At 40.7% G+C, this 16,151-nt stretch overlaps 1 protein-coding gene across 2 annotated transcripts in view; it reads left to right on the forward strand.

Annotated features, from left to right (window-relative positions):
- The first annotated feature begins 6,294 nt into the window (after positions 1-6,294).
- Positions 6,295-16,151, forward strand: part of AASS (aminoadipate-semialdehyde synthase) — a 28,035-nt gene continuing 18,178 nt past the window's right edge. Inside the window, exons 1-13 of one of the 2 annotated variants that reach the window (XM_086886997.1) lie at positions 6,295-6,425; positions 8,235-8,455; positions 9,548-9,724; positions 10,363-10,447; positions 11,186-11,253; positions 11,367-11,513; positions 12,777-12,855; positions 12,943-13,070; positions 13,233-13,381; positions 14,540-14,662; positions 14,813-14,924; positions 15,449-15,508; positions 15,601-15,668. In XM_086886997.1, coding sequence (XP_086743123.1) covers positions 8,243-8,455; positions 9,548-9,724; positions 10,363-10,447; positions 11,186-11,253; positions 11,367-11,513; positions 12,777-12,855; positions 12,943-13,070; positions 13,233-13,381; positions 14,540-14,662; positions 14,813-14,924; positions 15,449-15,508; positions 15,601-15,668 — 1,409 coding nt within the window. In that variant the 5' untranslated portion in view covers positions 6,295-6,425; positions 8,235-8,242. Of the gene's footprint in view, positions 6,426-8,033; positions 8,456-9,547; positions 9,725-10,362; positions 10,448-11,185; positions 11,254-11,366; positions 11,514-12,776; positions 12,856-12,942; positions 13,071-13,232; positions 13,382-14,539; positions 14,663-14,812; positions 14,925-15,448; positions 15,509-15,600; positions 15,669-16,151 lie in introns of those variants that run through there. The other variant, XM_023918541.2, reaches the window with a different exon arrangement.

Genomic DNA, 16,151 nt, shown 5'->3' on the forward strand with positions numbered 1-16,151 from the left:
CGTTGGTATGCTCTGTCACACCTCAGCTCAGTTGGTTTGCCCCAAGTGGGCCTCAGTCGCCTGGCAGTCCTTGTCACAGCCCTGCCTCCTTGCCCAGAATGTTCTCTGTCCTTCCCCCCAGGGTGTCAATCCTGTGTTACACCGTTCCCCTTGGGTGTCAATCCATCCCATCAATCCTCCCTTGTGCCAACCCCAGGCTTGGACCTCCCCTTTGGAATTCCCCCAAACCATCATGCCCCAGTGGATTGTTCACCTGCTTGTCAGTTTGTGTCCCCTCCTTGCATGTTCCCATTTGTTGGAACTCTGTGAATCCCGCCCTCTCATCCTCCCCTGAGCTTTCCCTATTGGTCAAGAATTTTTAACCGCACCCCTGAACCGCCCCCACATATAATCTCCTGCACAAGTGTGATTTTTGCTCTTTGTCCCTGGCCCCTTTGGTGAATAAAGCTGTTCCTGGAACACATACAAAGAGCCTCCTCCTCTATCCTCTGTTCCTTCCCTCCACCCTCAGCGCTGACAGCTATAACATGCCATAGAGCGTTGGCTCTAAGCCGCATCTCGGGCCAGCCTGCTCCCGAGGTGTGTCCCGCTCTGGGCGTGGGGCCGTGGTGCTGAGCTAGCCTGAGACTGGCACTGCATCAACCCTAAGGTTTGGCTCCTGTTTTTTGGTTTTTTGTTTTTTTGGTTTTTTTTCTCCTTCCACAATCATTATGGAGAAATGAACAAATTCTCCATGATCATTATGTAAATGTATAAAGCACTCTGCATGAGGCCTGGAAACCAGAGCAGAGTTCAGGATCGCCAGGTACCAAGTTCTGTCATGCTCCTGTGCCACTTCCCACCTGCTGCTCTGTCTCCTTGCACAGGGCTGTGGGGAGAGGGATGCTCTGGAGCTCTATTGCAGTAGTGTATCAGAAAAAGAAACTCCTTAAACAAAGGTTATTTTCAGAGGGGCTGTTTCTATACATTTGAAGAGTTTTTAGAAGCCCACTACATTCCAAAGTGGTTAGAAGGATGCAGATATAACTGAGAATTGGGTCCCTTGGATCTCAAGGGAACAGCATGACTGTACTTGAAACACTAATTTACTGAAGCATTTTTGAGTGTTGTATCTGGAAGAGAGACTAACTATAACATGTCTGTAGGTACTGCAGGAAAAAGAGCAGATAGGACATGGTTAAATGCTTTAAAGAGCTCATATGAAGTACGTTTACCAGTGTATTTGTTCTGTGTCCTTGCCTTCAGTGTCTTATGGGTTGAAGTGTCCAGGGAGATTGCTGTAAGGAAAGCATATAGAGTTTTTTTTTATGCATACACTAACAAATATGTAAACTGTAAGTCCTCACATCAGAAGAACAATGCACTCTTGTTAAAAAGGATTGTGAAGTTTGTTGTTTAATTCTTTGGAAATGTGGTTTGGTTTCTAGTAATCGAAAGAGAGAGAGAAAATGGTTCCTAAGAATTTTTTTACTTTGTTATTGCCCATTAACAAGTGGAGTTGCATTCTGCACTTTGATTTTGATTGCTTAGTAGAATCTCTTTTAGTGGCAAAATTATTTCCTTTTAAGTCAGTTCATGCTGATATTCTCCATCTTGATCTCCCTAATAACTGAATGTTCTCTTCTATTTTAGCAAATAAACCCAGAGACATTAGTAATTTGAATTCTATATCTGTGTTAAAACAGTACCCCAATCACTAAAAATTGCTGAGGTCACTCAAAGATAAATAATATTTAATTTGTGAACTGAAAGACAGCCTTGATTCACTCTCATGTCCTTCTTTTTAATGATAAAATGATAAGCATTTACATTTTCTCATTAAAGAGCTACTCAGAACCAACCTTTTTAAGTCATGCTACTAGCTCAAGGGCTGGTGGGCTAGTATTTGTTTAGGTTTGGGTTTTTATCATGCTTTTTTTAAATTTTTTTATTTCATCATTGTTTCTGTTTTTTGATTTGTTTTTTCTATTCTGGAATTGAAATCGAGGTAATAGTTTAATGGTAGACTTATATTGCAATGGACCTATTTGTTATCTTATGATATGGCATGTAAAAAGCCAGGACACAAAGATTTGATTTCACAAACAAAATATAAAGCTTTTAATCCTTTAATTCTTAATAAGCAACTTAAGTGGCACAGTAGGTTTCAGTACATTTTTTATTCTCCAAATGTGTCTACTGGATGTAGCTTAAATGCTTTCCCAAAGCAGATGAAGACACTGAGCATGAGTATGTATACATGCATGTGGTTATATATGCATATAAATGTGTTCACATACAGTCATGTGGTGGGTCTATAATTTTTTCTATTAGTATTTTTAACCACAACAGATTTAAGATCTAAATACTGTAAATTACACAGAAAACTAACATACCTCAGTAAAGGGTGTGTTTTATGATGTATTTTTGTCATACAAAAGTAGTTTTTTAAATGGTAGCACAAAAAAAACAGTTTTTGTCTCAGGGTCCTGGGCAGATTCCTTGGCAGATGGAATTGGTGCAAGGGAAAAGGAACTGGGTCATAAAATTCACATAGTAAAACAGGTGGATAAACAAGATAGGAAAATCTTCATGGCATTACACTTTTTAGTCTAGTTCCTGTTTATGGCCCTCATATTCCTGCTGTGGAAAGCTGTTTTTCATCTCCACTGCAGTCTTCCAAATGGAGGAGTGAAAGGAATCTGTATAGATACATTGATGGGAAGGCAAGGCAAGCTTTGTCACACTTAGACAGCTATTCAGGATCTCACCCTAAAGTATATTGGATTACAGTTAACAATAATGTCAGAACACTTACTGTAACACCCGGAGAGCTACCTAGAAGTGATTTGAAAGCCAGCTGGCCCTTGGATGTACTGTCACTCTGATCACATGCAGGAGTACACTGAGGATCTATTTTGGGACATCTGGTTGTTGTTCTTGCATAAATTTTTTCTTAACACATCCTGTGTTTCAGGACCTGCTCCAACATGTACTTAATGGATGTCAAAGCCAACCATACTGGGACGATAGTCTAACATGCTTTTTTTTTTTTTTTAAATCAGTACTTGTGGCTTAAGCACACATCTCCTTTAACTCTTCCTGTCCCTATACCACTTCATTCCTGTGCCTGCACACACCTGCTAAGTCTGCTGACTTGTATTGAAGAATGAGAAATATTCTTATTAAAGAAATAGCTATTTTTTTTAAAGCAGCTCAGTTCTGTTTTATTTCATGGTTTAGAGATAGTTTTGCTGGTCTAGAATCTGTCACTATACATGTTACACATTTCCTACTATTTTTATGATTTTGTTTAAAATTTTTTACATATCTCTGATTTTAAAAGTCCATAAAGAATCAAGAAGTCTTGCAAAAAAAAAACTTTAGTGAGGAAGTCCTGAACATCTGGTCTGACACTGGTCTGAATGTGAATTGTGTGCTGAGCCATAATTTGGTGCCATTTTTATCAGCTCTAAAATGTGAGCAATACACATTCTCCTACAGCCAAATTGATAAAGACAGTAATGGTACAAAAATGGGAAAAACGTTGAATTTTGTGATTTTTTTTTCAGAAGAAGTTCAGGTCTTTCTGACAAACCTCACTAGCAGTAGCCAGGGCAGTGACAGCCATTATTTTCTTAAGGAGCCTAAGAAGCAGGGTTGCATTTTTAAAGCAGCTATAGCATAATTGCTTTAACGGACTCTTTAAGGAGTAACCGCTGATTCTTTCAAAAGAAGGCCCCAGTTTTGATTTTATTAATTCTATGGATCCATAATTAGTGGTAGATTGTTACTGACTTGAATGCCCTACTGGTGTGAGCATCAGTAAGTCGAATAGATTCAATGGAGATTTTTATGAAAGTATGTCAAGTTATTTTAGCTAAGCTGCTGTGCTTTCTTGCAGTAAACCTGGTACTTGCCTTCTAATCAGCCAATTCACTAATTTGCTGACTAACCTAACATCACAGGCTGTAATTTTCTGTGTTTAGGTTTATTTACTGAGCCATTTAAAAATACTTATATGGTGTCTTAAGGATTATGAGAATGACTTAGAAAAGCATCTCAATTTGATGCAGCAGTATGCACTGTGAATGCAAAAGACAGTTTTACAGTGAACAGGTGCAGAAATGATACTACTGTGAATTCTAGTGTTTGTGAATGTGAACAGGTATATCCTACATCTTAGGTGTTACTAAAATTAGAAGGTTTTTCTTTGGGGATGCTGACTGAGAAAGCAATTTTCCCCACTGGGCAATAGGAATGTAAATACACTCTCTACGTGATTGTAGAGAACACAACACTGTGCTGTTCAGTGATGTCTAGTACTCTGCTGTGAGGTCAGTATTCACACTGGTAGTCAACAGCCACTGCAGGTAGTGGCTTTTGAATAAAAGGTCATGTTTTTCAATAGCCTCATTCTGACTGAAAGCCTGAAAGCTTCATGGAACTTCTTGATTGCTGCAGTATAAAACCAGAATTAAAGGAGAAACAAGAGTTTGAGAGGTAGGTACATAGTCTGCAACAAAGTCTTCAGGACACCAAATCCTCTGTTCACTTGAGACCTAGGGAGAAACCTTAACCCAGCAGAAGTTGGTGTGAGTTTTTCATTGACTTCAACAGATTCAAGATTTATACTTGGTAGTCTAAGAACAAAATCTATGAAGTCCACCTCTCTATGTGTTCTGTGAGTTTATTGTTACTATAATGGAAGTCAACACCTCTCCCACAGTGCTGAGTAAAAAGCATTCCAGCTGAGTAAGAATTAGAACTTATAATTAGGGTTTTTCAGACAGATGGAATCACAATCCACACAGACCGGAAGGTATTTATTACAGAAAACAGCTGTAATTCTATATTAGCATGTTTTGTAAAGTCAGAATTCCAGATTTTTTTTTATTCCTTTTAAGCCATTCAGTCTTCCCTGTCTGGAACACAGTACAGGTGGGATTCACCTTACCTGGCTTTACATTGTCACAGCATGAGTCCATGCTGGTTGCTTAAGCTGCCTTTTTCTCTCTGAAGCATAATGGGTACTTTTGGAGTGCCCATTATGCTTCAAACATAAGACAGTTCTCCTGGTCTGTTTGGGATGCAGGAAGAGATTCAAATGGTGCTGATAAAATTCTAATTTTCTCTCATAAAAATCTCCATTCAGAGGGACAGCAAATCTGTGGCAGAAATCAACTCTCCGAATGGCATTTTGGCAGTATCTCAGTCATTTCCTTATTTGTTCTGCTCTTCCTGCTTGCACATAGAATTTTGCTGCTGGGTAAAGCCAGGGTCACATTTAGTCATATCTCTGTGACTAAAGAAGGCTGATCTTCAGTTTTCTGTTTTGGCCCAGCCTGGAACTTCCTTTTCCTAGAAGAACATTATAAAAGCATCAGTAAACTAAAATGTACAAATCTCAATACTTTCAAATGACACAAAATATACTTTGACCCCAAGCAAAGTGATGTATAGTGTTTTAGCTAAAAATGAAGTCTCTGTTATGTACACATGAAGAAATCTCTAAAAGTTCTTGCAAACAGAAAAATATTGAAAGTGAAATTTTTTGGTGGTAAAAAAACGTTTTAGCCACTGTTCTGTAAAACCCAGTTCTGGGTTTGCAGAACTGACCACAGCTTCAACATTGCATATGTCCAAGCAGCACTCTATAATTAGGAATCTACCTATCCCTCTCACATACAGGAGTCGACCCTATTATGTCTAGATCACATCACAGGCCTCACTCACAAAAGACAGCGGGAACTTTAAAAAAAAAATAAAATTAACCCTCATCATAGTAGTTAGGGCATTCAGGGGTGGCTCAGATATAAGACCCATCAGTTATAAGGAGTCATTTATAGATACTGTCTTCCAATGTAAAAAGCTGAAGGAGGCTCGCCCTGGAAACCCCAGTTTGCTCATACTTAGGCTTTCGACACATGTTTTTAAGTCAGTGTTTCAAATTACACTGCAACTTTGGAAGCAGCCCTCAACTTTTGAGTAGAGTGCTGTAAGCATTTGGCTCGTGGCCAAAGCAGAACATGCAGCATAGGGCACGTATGTTATCTCTGTTACATGTCCATCGGAAAGGCCTGTGGCCTGGTAAAGGTTCCAAAATCCCAAGGAATAGTCACAGCTGACAACTCTGGGCAAAGGAGCCTCTCTCCTCTCCTCTCCCCTCTCTCCTCTCTCCTCTCTCCGGCCCGTGCCTCCTCCTAGCACGCTCCGCTGAGTTGCCGAGATGTTTGCTGCTCAGTTGCCACAGCCGCGTTCCTCAGCGCATTTCCTTGAAGCGGCGGCCTTGCGGGCCGGGCCGGGCCCGCCATTGGCGGCCGGGGAGGTGTATCCCGCGGCCGGCTCGCGGTTGGCTGCGGCGCGGGGCGGCGGCGCCGCCGGACATCGGCCGGAGGAGGGAGCGGGGCCGCCCGGCCGCGCCTCCCGCCGCCCCGCTGCCTGAGGTAGGTACGGCGCTGCCCGGCGCTCCGGGTGGCAGCGAGCGCTGCCCGCTGCCCTCCGCCCGCCCGCCGCGGTGCCGCCCGCTCACACCGCTTCTCCCCCTGCTCGCCGCCGCCCCTCTGCCTTTCCCTGCCGCTCTCCTGGGATTTTTCCCCCTCCCGCGCGTCGCCCCTGCTGGCGGGCGGCCCCTCGCTGGGCTGCTCGGCACTGGCTCAGCCCCGGTGATGAGGGGGTGCCGTGAGCCGCTCCCGGCACGGGCGAGGAGGGAGCGGCGCGGTGCGGCCCCGCGGTCACTCGGCGTGCTGGGGAGGCCGGGGAGGGCTCCCAGCGCTGCAGCCTTGGAATGCTGAAGCTAGTTTCACTTTTACGAGGGGATATAGATATCGCTGTGGCTGAGCCTGAGCACACACAGGAGGGAGGCATGCAGACGAACTTGTGGCCTGCCAGAGGTCACCCGAGCGTTTGCTCCCTGCCCGGCCAGCCGCGATCCCAGTGCAGGGCAGTGCCCTCCCGCTGGAAGGCGTCACTGCTCTCCTTGGGCAAGCCCTCCATGGGAGGGGAATTTGCTTCACTGCAGGCTTGGGTATGAGATGCAGTGTTTTAGTTCAAACTGCTCTCATCATTTTGTTTTAGTGTCCAGAGATAGCGACATGGTGTGACAAGGCTTCCTGTATTTTGAGATCATTATGCTCTTTTGAGAACCCTTTTAACATGCTGAAGAGAAGTGTCACAAAATACCTCCAACTTCAGTTCATTAACCTTTGCTGGTGGTCAAATGTAGCCATGGTAGGAAGACCATACCTGGAGCTGTTGTAGATGGCTGAGCGCTTCCCTTCACACTGTCCTTTGTGCGCTGGAGCCTCTGTTTCAGCAAGCCTGGAGTTAAACAGGACCTCTGAAGTCTTTAGGTGTATAGAGATTTTACAAGTTTGAGGCATGAGGACAAACAGGATTTTCCAAATGATTCAGATATAGAGATTCATGTATTATCAGTTAAAATTGTGTTGGAAACAAAGTTCACATTCTTGAAGCCTTTCTCTTGAGATCCACATCTTTTAATTGTGTGAGTATCTGAAGACCTTAGCTACTGAATACTTGGTGCTGGCCCTGGCAGTGTCTCTGCAGAAATAAGCAGCGGCATGTAGGCTTCACTGGGAGCAAAAAAGATGAGATAGAAAATAAAGGGGGATTCCTCTGCAGTGGGCATCTGTTCTAGTGAAGTTTTGCAGAAAATTCATATTAGGTTGAAAACCTGTTGTTTCTAATCACACATATGGTTACTGCTACTCAGTAGTTAAGGTCTTGACCTTATCTTTGTTTTTGGCGCGTGTAAGAATTAGTTATGAAAAAATACTTAGTGCTGGGCTTTCACTTTAAATCAACTGCTTGCCATCCAGCCTGTGTTCTGCTTGCTTTCTGTGTGTTTGTTACTTCTGGCTGTTTTTGATGCAAGTTGTGATGATCTTTGAATGATTTATGGTGGGAAATAAATTGGAAAATTCAAGTTTCCAGAATTCTTCTTAAACTTAGTAATTAAAAACTAGCTGCATAGAACAGATCAAAAGCCTTATTTTACAGTAATCAAAACAACTATTAAAATTGAAAATTTGTCTCTAAGGATACCTCATCAGACCAAGATGCAACAAAATTCACTCAAATTGAATTCATGTCTCACAAAAGTATGAAGAGTATGAAGTATCTGGTTTGTGTTTTACAGCAGATGCTAAAGGAGACCAGAACTTTTACACAGACAATGTCTGAAGTGTACATGTACCTGTGTTGTTTTATTACTTTGTCTTTGCTGCCATCAGGCTTTACCATGCTCCGAGCCTTTAGTCACACAAATGGTAGGTGTGTGTTCCACCACGCTAAGTGTTGGCATCATCGTAAGTCTGTGCTGGCAATCAGGAGGGAAGATGTCAATGCTTGGGAAAGAAGAGCACCTCTAGCACCAAAGCATGTTAAGGAGTTGACAAAGATGGGATACAAGGTCTTGGTGCAGCCGTCAAACCGGAGAGCCATCCATGAAAAGGTAAGGTCCTGTTCTGAGAGACACAAGCAAAATCATAGTGCAGTTGTTAACCATGGTACAGGGAAAATAATATTCAAAGGCCATTCATGAGAAAACATATAAACCCCCCTGAAACATGTACATTTTGTTGCTAAATGAGGAGTCATGTGCTAGAGGAAAGGAAAAGGAGTAATTTGTTTAGCCTTTAGTATTGGCACCGTGGTGGGTTTTTGGAGGTTTTTTTATTAATTTTGTGTCCTCTCATCACTCTCCCTATGAGTTATAGGTTCTCATGAAGAAGAAGCTTGGGAATTCCTTTAACATTGGTCTTTTTGTCTTCTGTTTGTGAGAATGCAGGAGCTCTAAAAAGCCCTGTTAAAAGAACAGGAAAGATGAATCTGGTGAATTCCACTCTTGTATCAGTCCTATTCCTCATGTGAAATGAGGAGACAGTTTTTTTCTTTAATGCTGTGAGCTTCAGGACAGAGAGCTTTTACAGCTTTTGTAGCAGCAGTAATACTCTGTTGTAAGATAACTGAGAAAACAGATGGAAAGTGAAACAAAAGCAGGGAATAAGTGATTCCTAGTGCACATACCACTTTTTAATTTAATTTAATTTTAATGATTTCTTTTCATCAAAGCACAGATCATATTATGTAAACACATTTCCTTAGAAATTGCTCTTCAGCTTGGACTTGAGCTTATACAATTTTATAAAATCACATGTCATCAGACTTCATATTTTTTAATTTTTCATATTTCTCTAAACTTATTTCTAAGTATTTGAGCACCTTACAAAGGGCTGTTCATTATTGCAATACCACAGGATACTTTAAATTTAGTAAAATATCCTTTTTTGTAGTCTGTAAATTTAAGATGCAGTACTTTACTAACACATAATTATAATTTGGCCTCATATAATAGGATAATAGCATAGTTATTCAATTTGATACTTGATACCTCTTTATCAAAGAATTATGTGAATGTATCACATGCAGTAACTTGTTTCTGCTTGGTAGAATTATTTATTTTTCCTCTGTTCTTGCTGCTAATATGCTGAGATCTGAATAAGAAAAAAACAGAAAAATTTTCTTTGATTTTTCTCTTTCATAGGAGTATGTCAAAGCAGGTGCCATTATTCAAGAAGATATTTCTGAGGCTTCTCTGATAATTGGTGTGAAGAGACCTCCAGAGGACAAATTAATCCCTAAAAAGAACTATGCCTTCTTCTCTCACACTATTAAAGCCCAAGAGGCAAACATGCCACTTTTGGATGAGATTTTAAGACAGGTAAATTATGTCATATTGAAGACCATTGTCAGATAACATGGGGTGAACTTAACGCTTAAGTGTGATGAAAAGCTTGTTGCCTAGTATGGTTCCTTCCACCAGACGTACTTGTAGATGGCTAACGAGTTTTCAGTATCCTTTCCTGAAACTGAGTATTTCTTGCTCTCAGAGGATCTTGTATTTGCAGTGTTACTCTCTTCATGTGCACAAGGCAGGTAAGCTGTGAGCATGGTGTGCTCAAGAGAGGCTCTTTCTCTCTGAGTGAGAAGAGTTATTGGAAGGTTACTCAGCTGGAGTGCATATTGGCCGTTTCAGAGCAAGGCAGCCAGTTTGTGCTGAAATGAGCAGCCTCTTGGCAGAGGATGTGAATGGGCTTGCAGCAGCTAGAGTGGCACATTGGGGAGCTCTGTGCAAAGAGGGCATGGGCAGTGCAGAGACTCTTTCAAGCAAGAATTCACTGCAACCGTTACATTTTTATTTTTATACTTAAATCTTATTACAATATATTTTTATATTACCCATCAGACTGTATCATGAAGAATGACAAAGTCATGTGAAAATGTAGTTCCTGGGAGAGCAGCATGCCACAGACTGCATTTATTGAAAATTTTAATACTCAGTTTGCTGTGTATTTTCAGGAAATTCGACTGTTTGACTATGAAAAAATGGTTGATCATAAAGGAATGCGAGTTGTGGCCTTTGGAAAGTGGGCTGGTGTAGCAGGTATAGTGTATAAAAGTGAAGGCAGGCTTGCAACAAGTGACCTCCTGTAAAACTTCTGGTTGTCTGTGCTTCCTGAAAGCTGAGGCTTGCGAGTTGTTTTTAACTGCATTTTAAATTCTTGCTTTTAACAGCCTTTCCCCATTCTGGTTTGTGCCTCCTGCTTTCATGAGACAACATGTCAAATTGGCATGTAGATTCCTGACAAATCTAATATTTTATGTTATTGTCTTGAAGTCCTGTTTGTGCATTGGACTATCTGGAGCAGACTAAGTATCAAGAGATCAACTGATTAGGCTTTTTTATAAAAAAAAAAAAAGGCTGCTGTCAGTCCCGAGAACTTGAACAACATCTGTTTGTCACTGCTATGCATTTAATCTGATTTTTGTGTGGCATGGTTCTGATTTCTTTCTACTGAACTTTAACGCTGTTTCTTCAGGAGTCTCTTTTATTTCCTTCTTTGGGATCCAGTGATGTGGATACACCTCATAAAAGGATATCTGAATATTAAATTGTGCCTAAATGCATAAGGGGCCAAGAGCAAGTTTAAGGTCACAGACTGCTGTTAAATTTCTCTTTCTCTGGTTTTATGTAGACTTTCTTTAGAAGTAAAGTATTAATATAAAAACATAGGAAAAATATTTGGGATAATTTGAGGCTTCAGTCAGTCTCTGCAGTTTCTAACTGTGCATATTTGTAATTTAGACTGGTGGTTCAATTTTCTGTTCTTTTTAACAACAGGAATGATCAACATTCTACATGGATTGGGTTTACGGTTTTTAGCTCTGGGTCATCACACTCCTTTCATGGTAAGAGTACGTGTATATATATTTTTCTTTAGCTAAATAACATTTTGGCATCTGCTAATTATCTGTATTTGACTATGGAAAATATCTTGATGGTTCTGTGTCTTTGATTTCAGCACATTGGGATGGCACATAACTACAGGAATAGCAGTCAGGCTGTGCAGGCAGTACGGGATGCCGGGTATGAAATTTCACTGGGACTGATGCCAAAGTCCGTGGGGCCCTTAACATTTGTGTTTACGGGGACTGGTAATGTTTCTAAGGTAAGAATAGTCTTCAAGGTGAAATGCTATATTATTGTTAATAGAAATTCTTAGCATTTGGTCTCTATCAGGTTAAGTGGGTTGGTGGGTTCATTTTGTTTTCTTGGACTTCACATTTTCCTTTGCCAGTAACAATTTTTAAGTAGTATATACGGAAATGTTTAATATGAGATCATGCCTAACCAGGCTGACATGCTGACTTCGTATCAATGAACATGGATTAAATCTTACCGCTCCTCTCTTCCAATCTGCATGATTTCTATCTCCCCCTCTCCCCACTGTTTACTCTGTGCTCACAAGGTAGATGAATCACTCCATTAAAGTATGGGGAAATGAATTATCTTTTTCCAGCACCAGCTGAGTTTTTATGTCTGGATATCATTGACTTGGCTTACAAGTAGTTGACTTCAGGGCTATTTTAGCCCTAATGACATAGGGAAGAGACTTCCCCCTGGTTTTGGCAACAAAGATCAGTTAACAAGGCTCCAGCTATACAGTGAAATCTCTGCCTGCATAGATGTGTTCTTTCTAGCCAAAAGGATGGTGTGTCTGAAAATCATTTGGTTGTGATCACAGTTCATTGGGGAAGACATCTTGTAGTTCTTGGCATTTAGAACAGCCTGGTTGATGAGGAGTGGCTTCAGGGATCTTTCCTAAAGAGAAGCTGCTTCTCAGAGTGGCAGCAAAATCCTCTTGTGGCTGAGTTCAGCTATTACAAATAAGAACCAGGCATTGGATTGTGGTTTAGGCATTCTGCAGTAGTGAGGAATGATGTCAATTCCTTGCCCATAATGCACAGGCAGCTTAATTTTGGGTAAGCAGGGGTGTCGCCCTGAAAACTCAGCTTTGGAGCTTGCTGACATAGTTTCTAAAGAACTTTCCCAGGACAGTAACTATGAACATGGATATGTATGCATTCCTTCTGTTACATGCCTTGTGATGGACATCTCTCATGGCCAGTGCAGTGAGAAAGTGTTATCCTGACCATCCAATTCCTGGCCATGGTCAGAAGCCTATAAATCCTGGGAGAAGAAATAAACTTTCTCTTCCTTTCACCTCACCTCAAGCTGTGTCCATGTGATCTATTCATTGCCAGCAGAAACACAGGGGTACCTGTGAAACAATGTGTACATCTCTGGAGGTGTTTTCTGGCAGGGCTATCAAATTGTATGTGGCATTTTATATTTGTTTTCGAACACCAAATGAGTACTGTTACATTACATTTATGATCTACTTAATCTAAATCCTACTTCATGATTGCAGGGTGCTCAAGAACTGTTCAGTGCTCTCCCATGTGAGTTTGTGGAACCACATGAGTTAAAGGAAGTTTCCAGATCTGGAGGTATGCAGTGACAATAGTGATTAAAAACACTGAAACCGTTTTTGTCCAAGTATAAAAGCTACTTTTTTTTCTTTTTTTTAACTTCAGATCTCAGGAAAGTCTATGGAACAGTGTTAAGTCGTCACCATCATCTTGTAAGGAAACGTGATGGACAGTATGATCCAGTAGACTATGACAAACATCCAGAAAATTACATTTCTCGCTTTCACATTGATGTGAGAATCTCTTCTGTTTTTTTATGAAAGGTTTTCTACAATGTTTGTACTTAATACACTTTTGCATATTCATCATTTGAGAGAGCATTATGCTCGACCAGGTGCTTTCAGCTTCTTAAAGTACTAGGTGAAAACATCAGGCATCCGTAACTTCCTTTGCAGGTTGCACCCTACACAACTTGTTTAATTAATGGCATTTACTGGGAGCAAAATAGTCCTCGCTTGCTGAGTCGGCAGGACACTCAGAAGCTGCTGGTGCCAGTTAAATCTGCTGCTGGTGCAACGGATGGCTGTCCTGAATTACCACACAGGTAAGACAATCATTTCACTTGTAACAATTTTGCAGCACAATGATTAACTAACTCGTAATGTTAGGCAGTTTCACCACAATATCTAGTAAATTATTCTATTTATTTTGCATTGTTCCTCTTGCATGTTTTACAATGCCCCATTGATTTTGCTCTTGTACTTTTGTGCTTCGCATTCTTGTTTTCACAGTTTGGAGTTTTTGAAAAGATCACAGTAGAAATGATTAACAGGTATCAGCTGTCTTTCTGCAAAAGTAGTTCTGCCACTGATCTTCATACAGAATCCAATACAAACAAAAGTGTGATATCTGGGAATGTACCTTCTGCACCAGTATTGGTAGAAGTTTCTATATCTGAGCAGAGTTTTAGGAAAAGTTCTTCCTACCCTGTCATTTTGCTTGCACAAGTTCAATAAGTGTTCCTTAGCAGCTCTTATTTCTGCAGCAGGCAATAGAAATGCTTCACAACCCTGAATAGTTTTAAGGATAGAATGTGGGGTGCTAATGAAGGATTAGTCTCCTTTCTCTAATAGCCCTGCCATAGATCTGGGGAGGACACGAAAATATATCCTGGTGAAGAATCAGGTCTTTGTGTCTTCTCTGCCAGCTCTTGACACTTTCCTTTCTCTCACATGACAAATAAATAGTTGAAGAGTTAACCTTCAGTGGAGCCAGACGTTGTGCATTAGGCTAACGAATCCTCCACCTGTCCCTGCTATCTGTGAACTGGTAGGAGGCACGCGCTTCTTTAGGCTTCCTTTTAGGATGGGAAGTTAGTTTCATGCAGGATTGCACAGGCACAGCTTGAAGGAATTGGTAGATGGAAAATGAATGGGAGGCATTGGCAGCACATGGCATAGAGAGGAAAGATCCTAGTGAATGGATCCGGTCAGTCTTTCCATGAAATTGGATGCTGATGATTGGATATTGATATGAATGCAAACCTGATGACTACAATAGGGCCAAATTTCCATTATATTTCTGGATTCCACTGTTTGTGTTTTGTGGTCTTATAAATTGGTTGAGATGAAGAAGGCTGCAAGTCTCATAGAACTTCCCACATTTCTTTTATTTCCCGTTCACTTGTGACCTTTTATACCTGTGTTTCTTAGTAAATTGTATAATGCTCTATTCCACTGTCTTTTTATTTTAATTGCTTTAGACTTCTGGCCATATGTGACATTTCAGCAGATACTGGAGGATCTATAGAATTTATGACTGAGTGTACAACAATTGACAACCCATTTTGTATGTATGATGCTGACCAGCATATTACTCACGACAGGTGGGAGAGCCCTTACTTTTTATTGTTTTCCATTGTAGCTTGTAGAGTGAGACATTATATTGAAAAAATCATACATTTATAACACTTCTGAAAGGTGGTACCTTTCAGGAACTAAGAAGTAGTTTAGAAGAGCTGTTTTCTCTCTTTCAGTGTTGAAGGCTCGGGGATTCTGATGTGTTCCATTGACAATCTGCCAGCTCAGCTTCCTATAGAAGCAACAGAGTACTTTGGGGATATGCTTTTCCCTTATATTGAAGAGATGGTAAGATCTTATGTATCCGACAAGAAGGTAAAAGGCTCAGAATTTGGTCTGCTTATTTGTTGCTTTTCTGGTCTCCTGTATACATTCAAAAGGAATCTGCTGTAGAACATAACTGACTTTGTACTTGAAAAAAATAAAAAGGTTTTTGAAGTTTTGAGGCAATCCTTTGAAAAGAAAACATGTGAATGAGACATGAGTGACCTGAATGTCTTAGGGATTTGTCAAGAACACTTTCTGTAGGCAGAAAACAGGCTCTGGCAGGTAGTTCATTGCTTCTGGACCCTGCACTAGATGTAAACATCTGATTTTCTTGGGCACTCAACAATCCCTCACAGTCAGACTGCTGTCTGAATTCCTGTATTTTCCTAAAAGTCAAGTGACGCTAATTGCAGCCAGAAGTATTTCAAATGTACATGATGCTGGTATTGTTGCATGCATTTAAATGTTGCTTAAAATCTTAATGTTTTACTTTGAGAAATATTTGGTAATAAAATGACCTGATTTGAAATAACTTATCTCCATAGCTGTTATCAGAAGGCTCAGAACCTCTTGAAAAGCAGAATTACTCACCTGTTGTTCGAGATGTAAGTTTTGCAGTTTGGCACTCTTCTTGTCCTCCCCTGCTTTGAAACATACAGACTCATAAAGCCCTCAAATCTGTTTCATATGTTTCCAGGCAGTGATTGCATCCAATGGCTCACTGACACCTAAGTATCAATATATCCAGAAACTGAGAGAGAGCAGGTAATGTAGGCTCTTAAAGTTTATTTGATTCAGGATTTAAAAAGCCACCCTGTCTGCATTCTGTCTCTAAATGTCTCTAGGTAGATGACCTCCTTAATTCTTCACGCACGTTGCCTAAATCATTAACACGTGTTGTTAGTAACTTACATTGAAGTTGAGAAAGTTGTCATTTTTCTCTTTCTTGCATTATGAAAACTGTTTTACCAGAGGTAGGAAACAGCCACATGCTAGTATTGCTCTGTTACTCCTTGCCCTTTTGAAACAGATGTAACATACAGTCATTTGAAAGGAATGGCTGAAAGCAAAAGGCTCTTGAATATTCCTTGAATCGAGTTACTTCTTGTATGGCTCAAGTGCTGTGCAGTGTAGCATTGTTCTGTGACTGGATGCACTGAAGAGACTCTGAGACTTTTTGTTACATTCATGCATGTACAGATTCAACTACCACTTCATCCACACCCTGTCACAGCAGTTATGTGCCAG

This window comes from Cyanistes caeruleus, chromosome 4 (assembly GCF_971803275.1).
Source record: "Cyanistes caeruleus chromosome 4, bCyaCae1.hap1.1, whole genome shotgun sequence".
Taxonomy (NCBI): Eukaryota; Metazoa; Chordata; class Aves; order Passeriformes; family Paridae; genus Cyanistes; species Cyanistes caeruleus.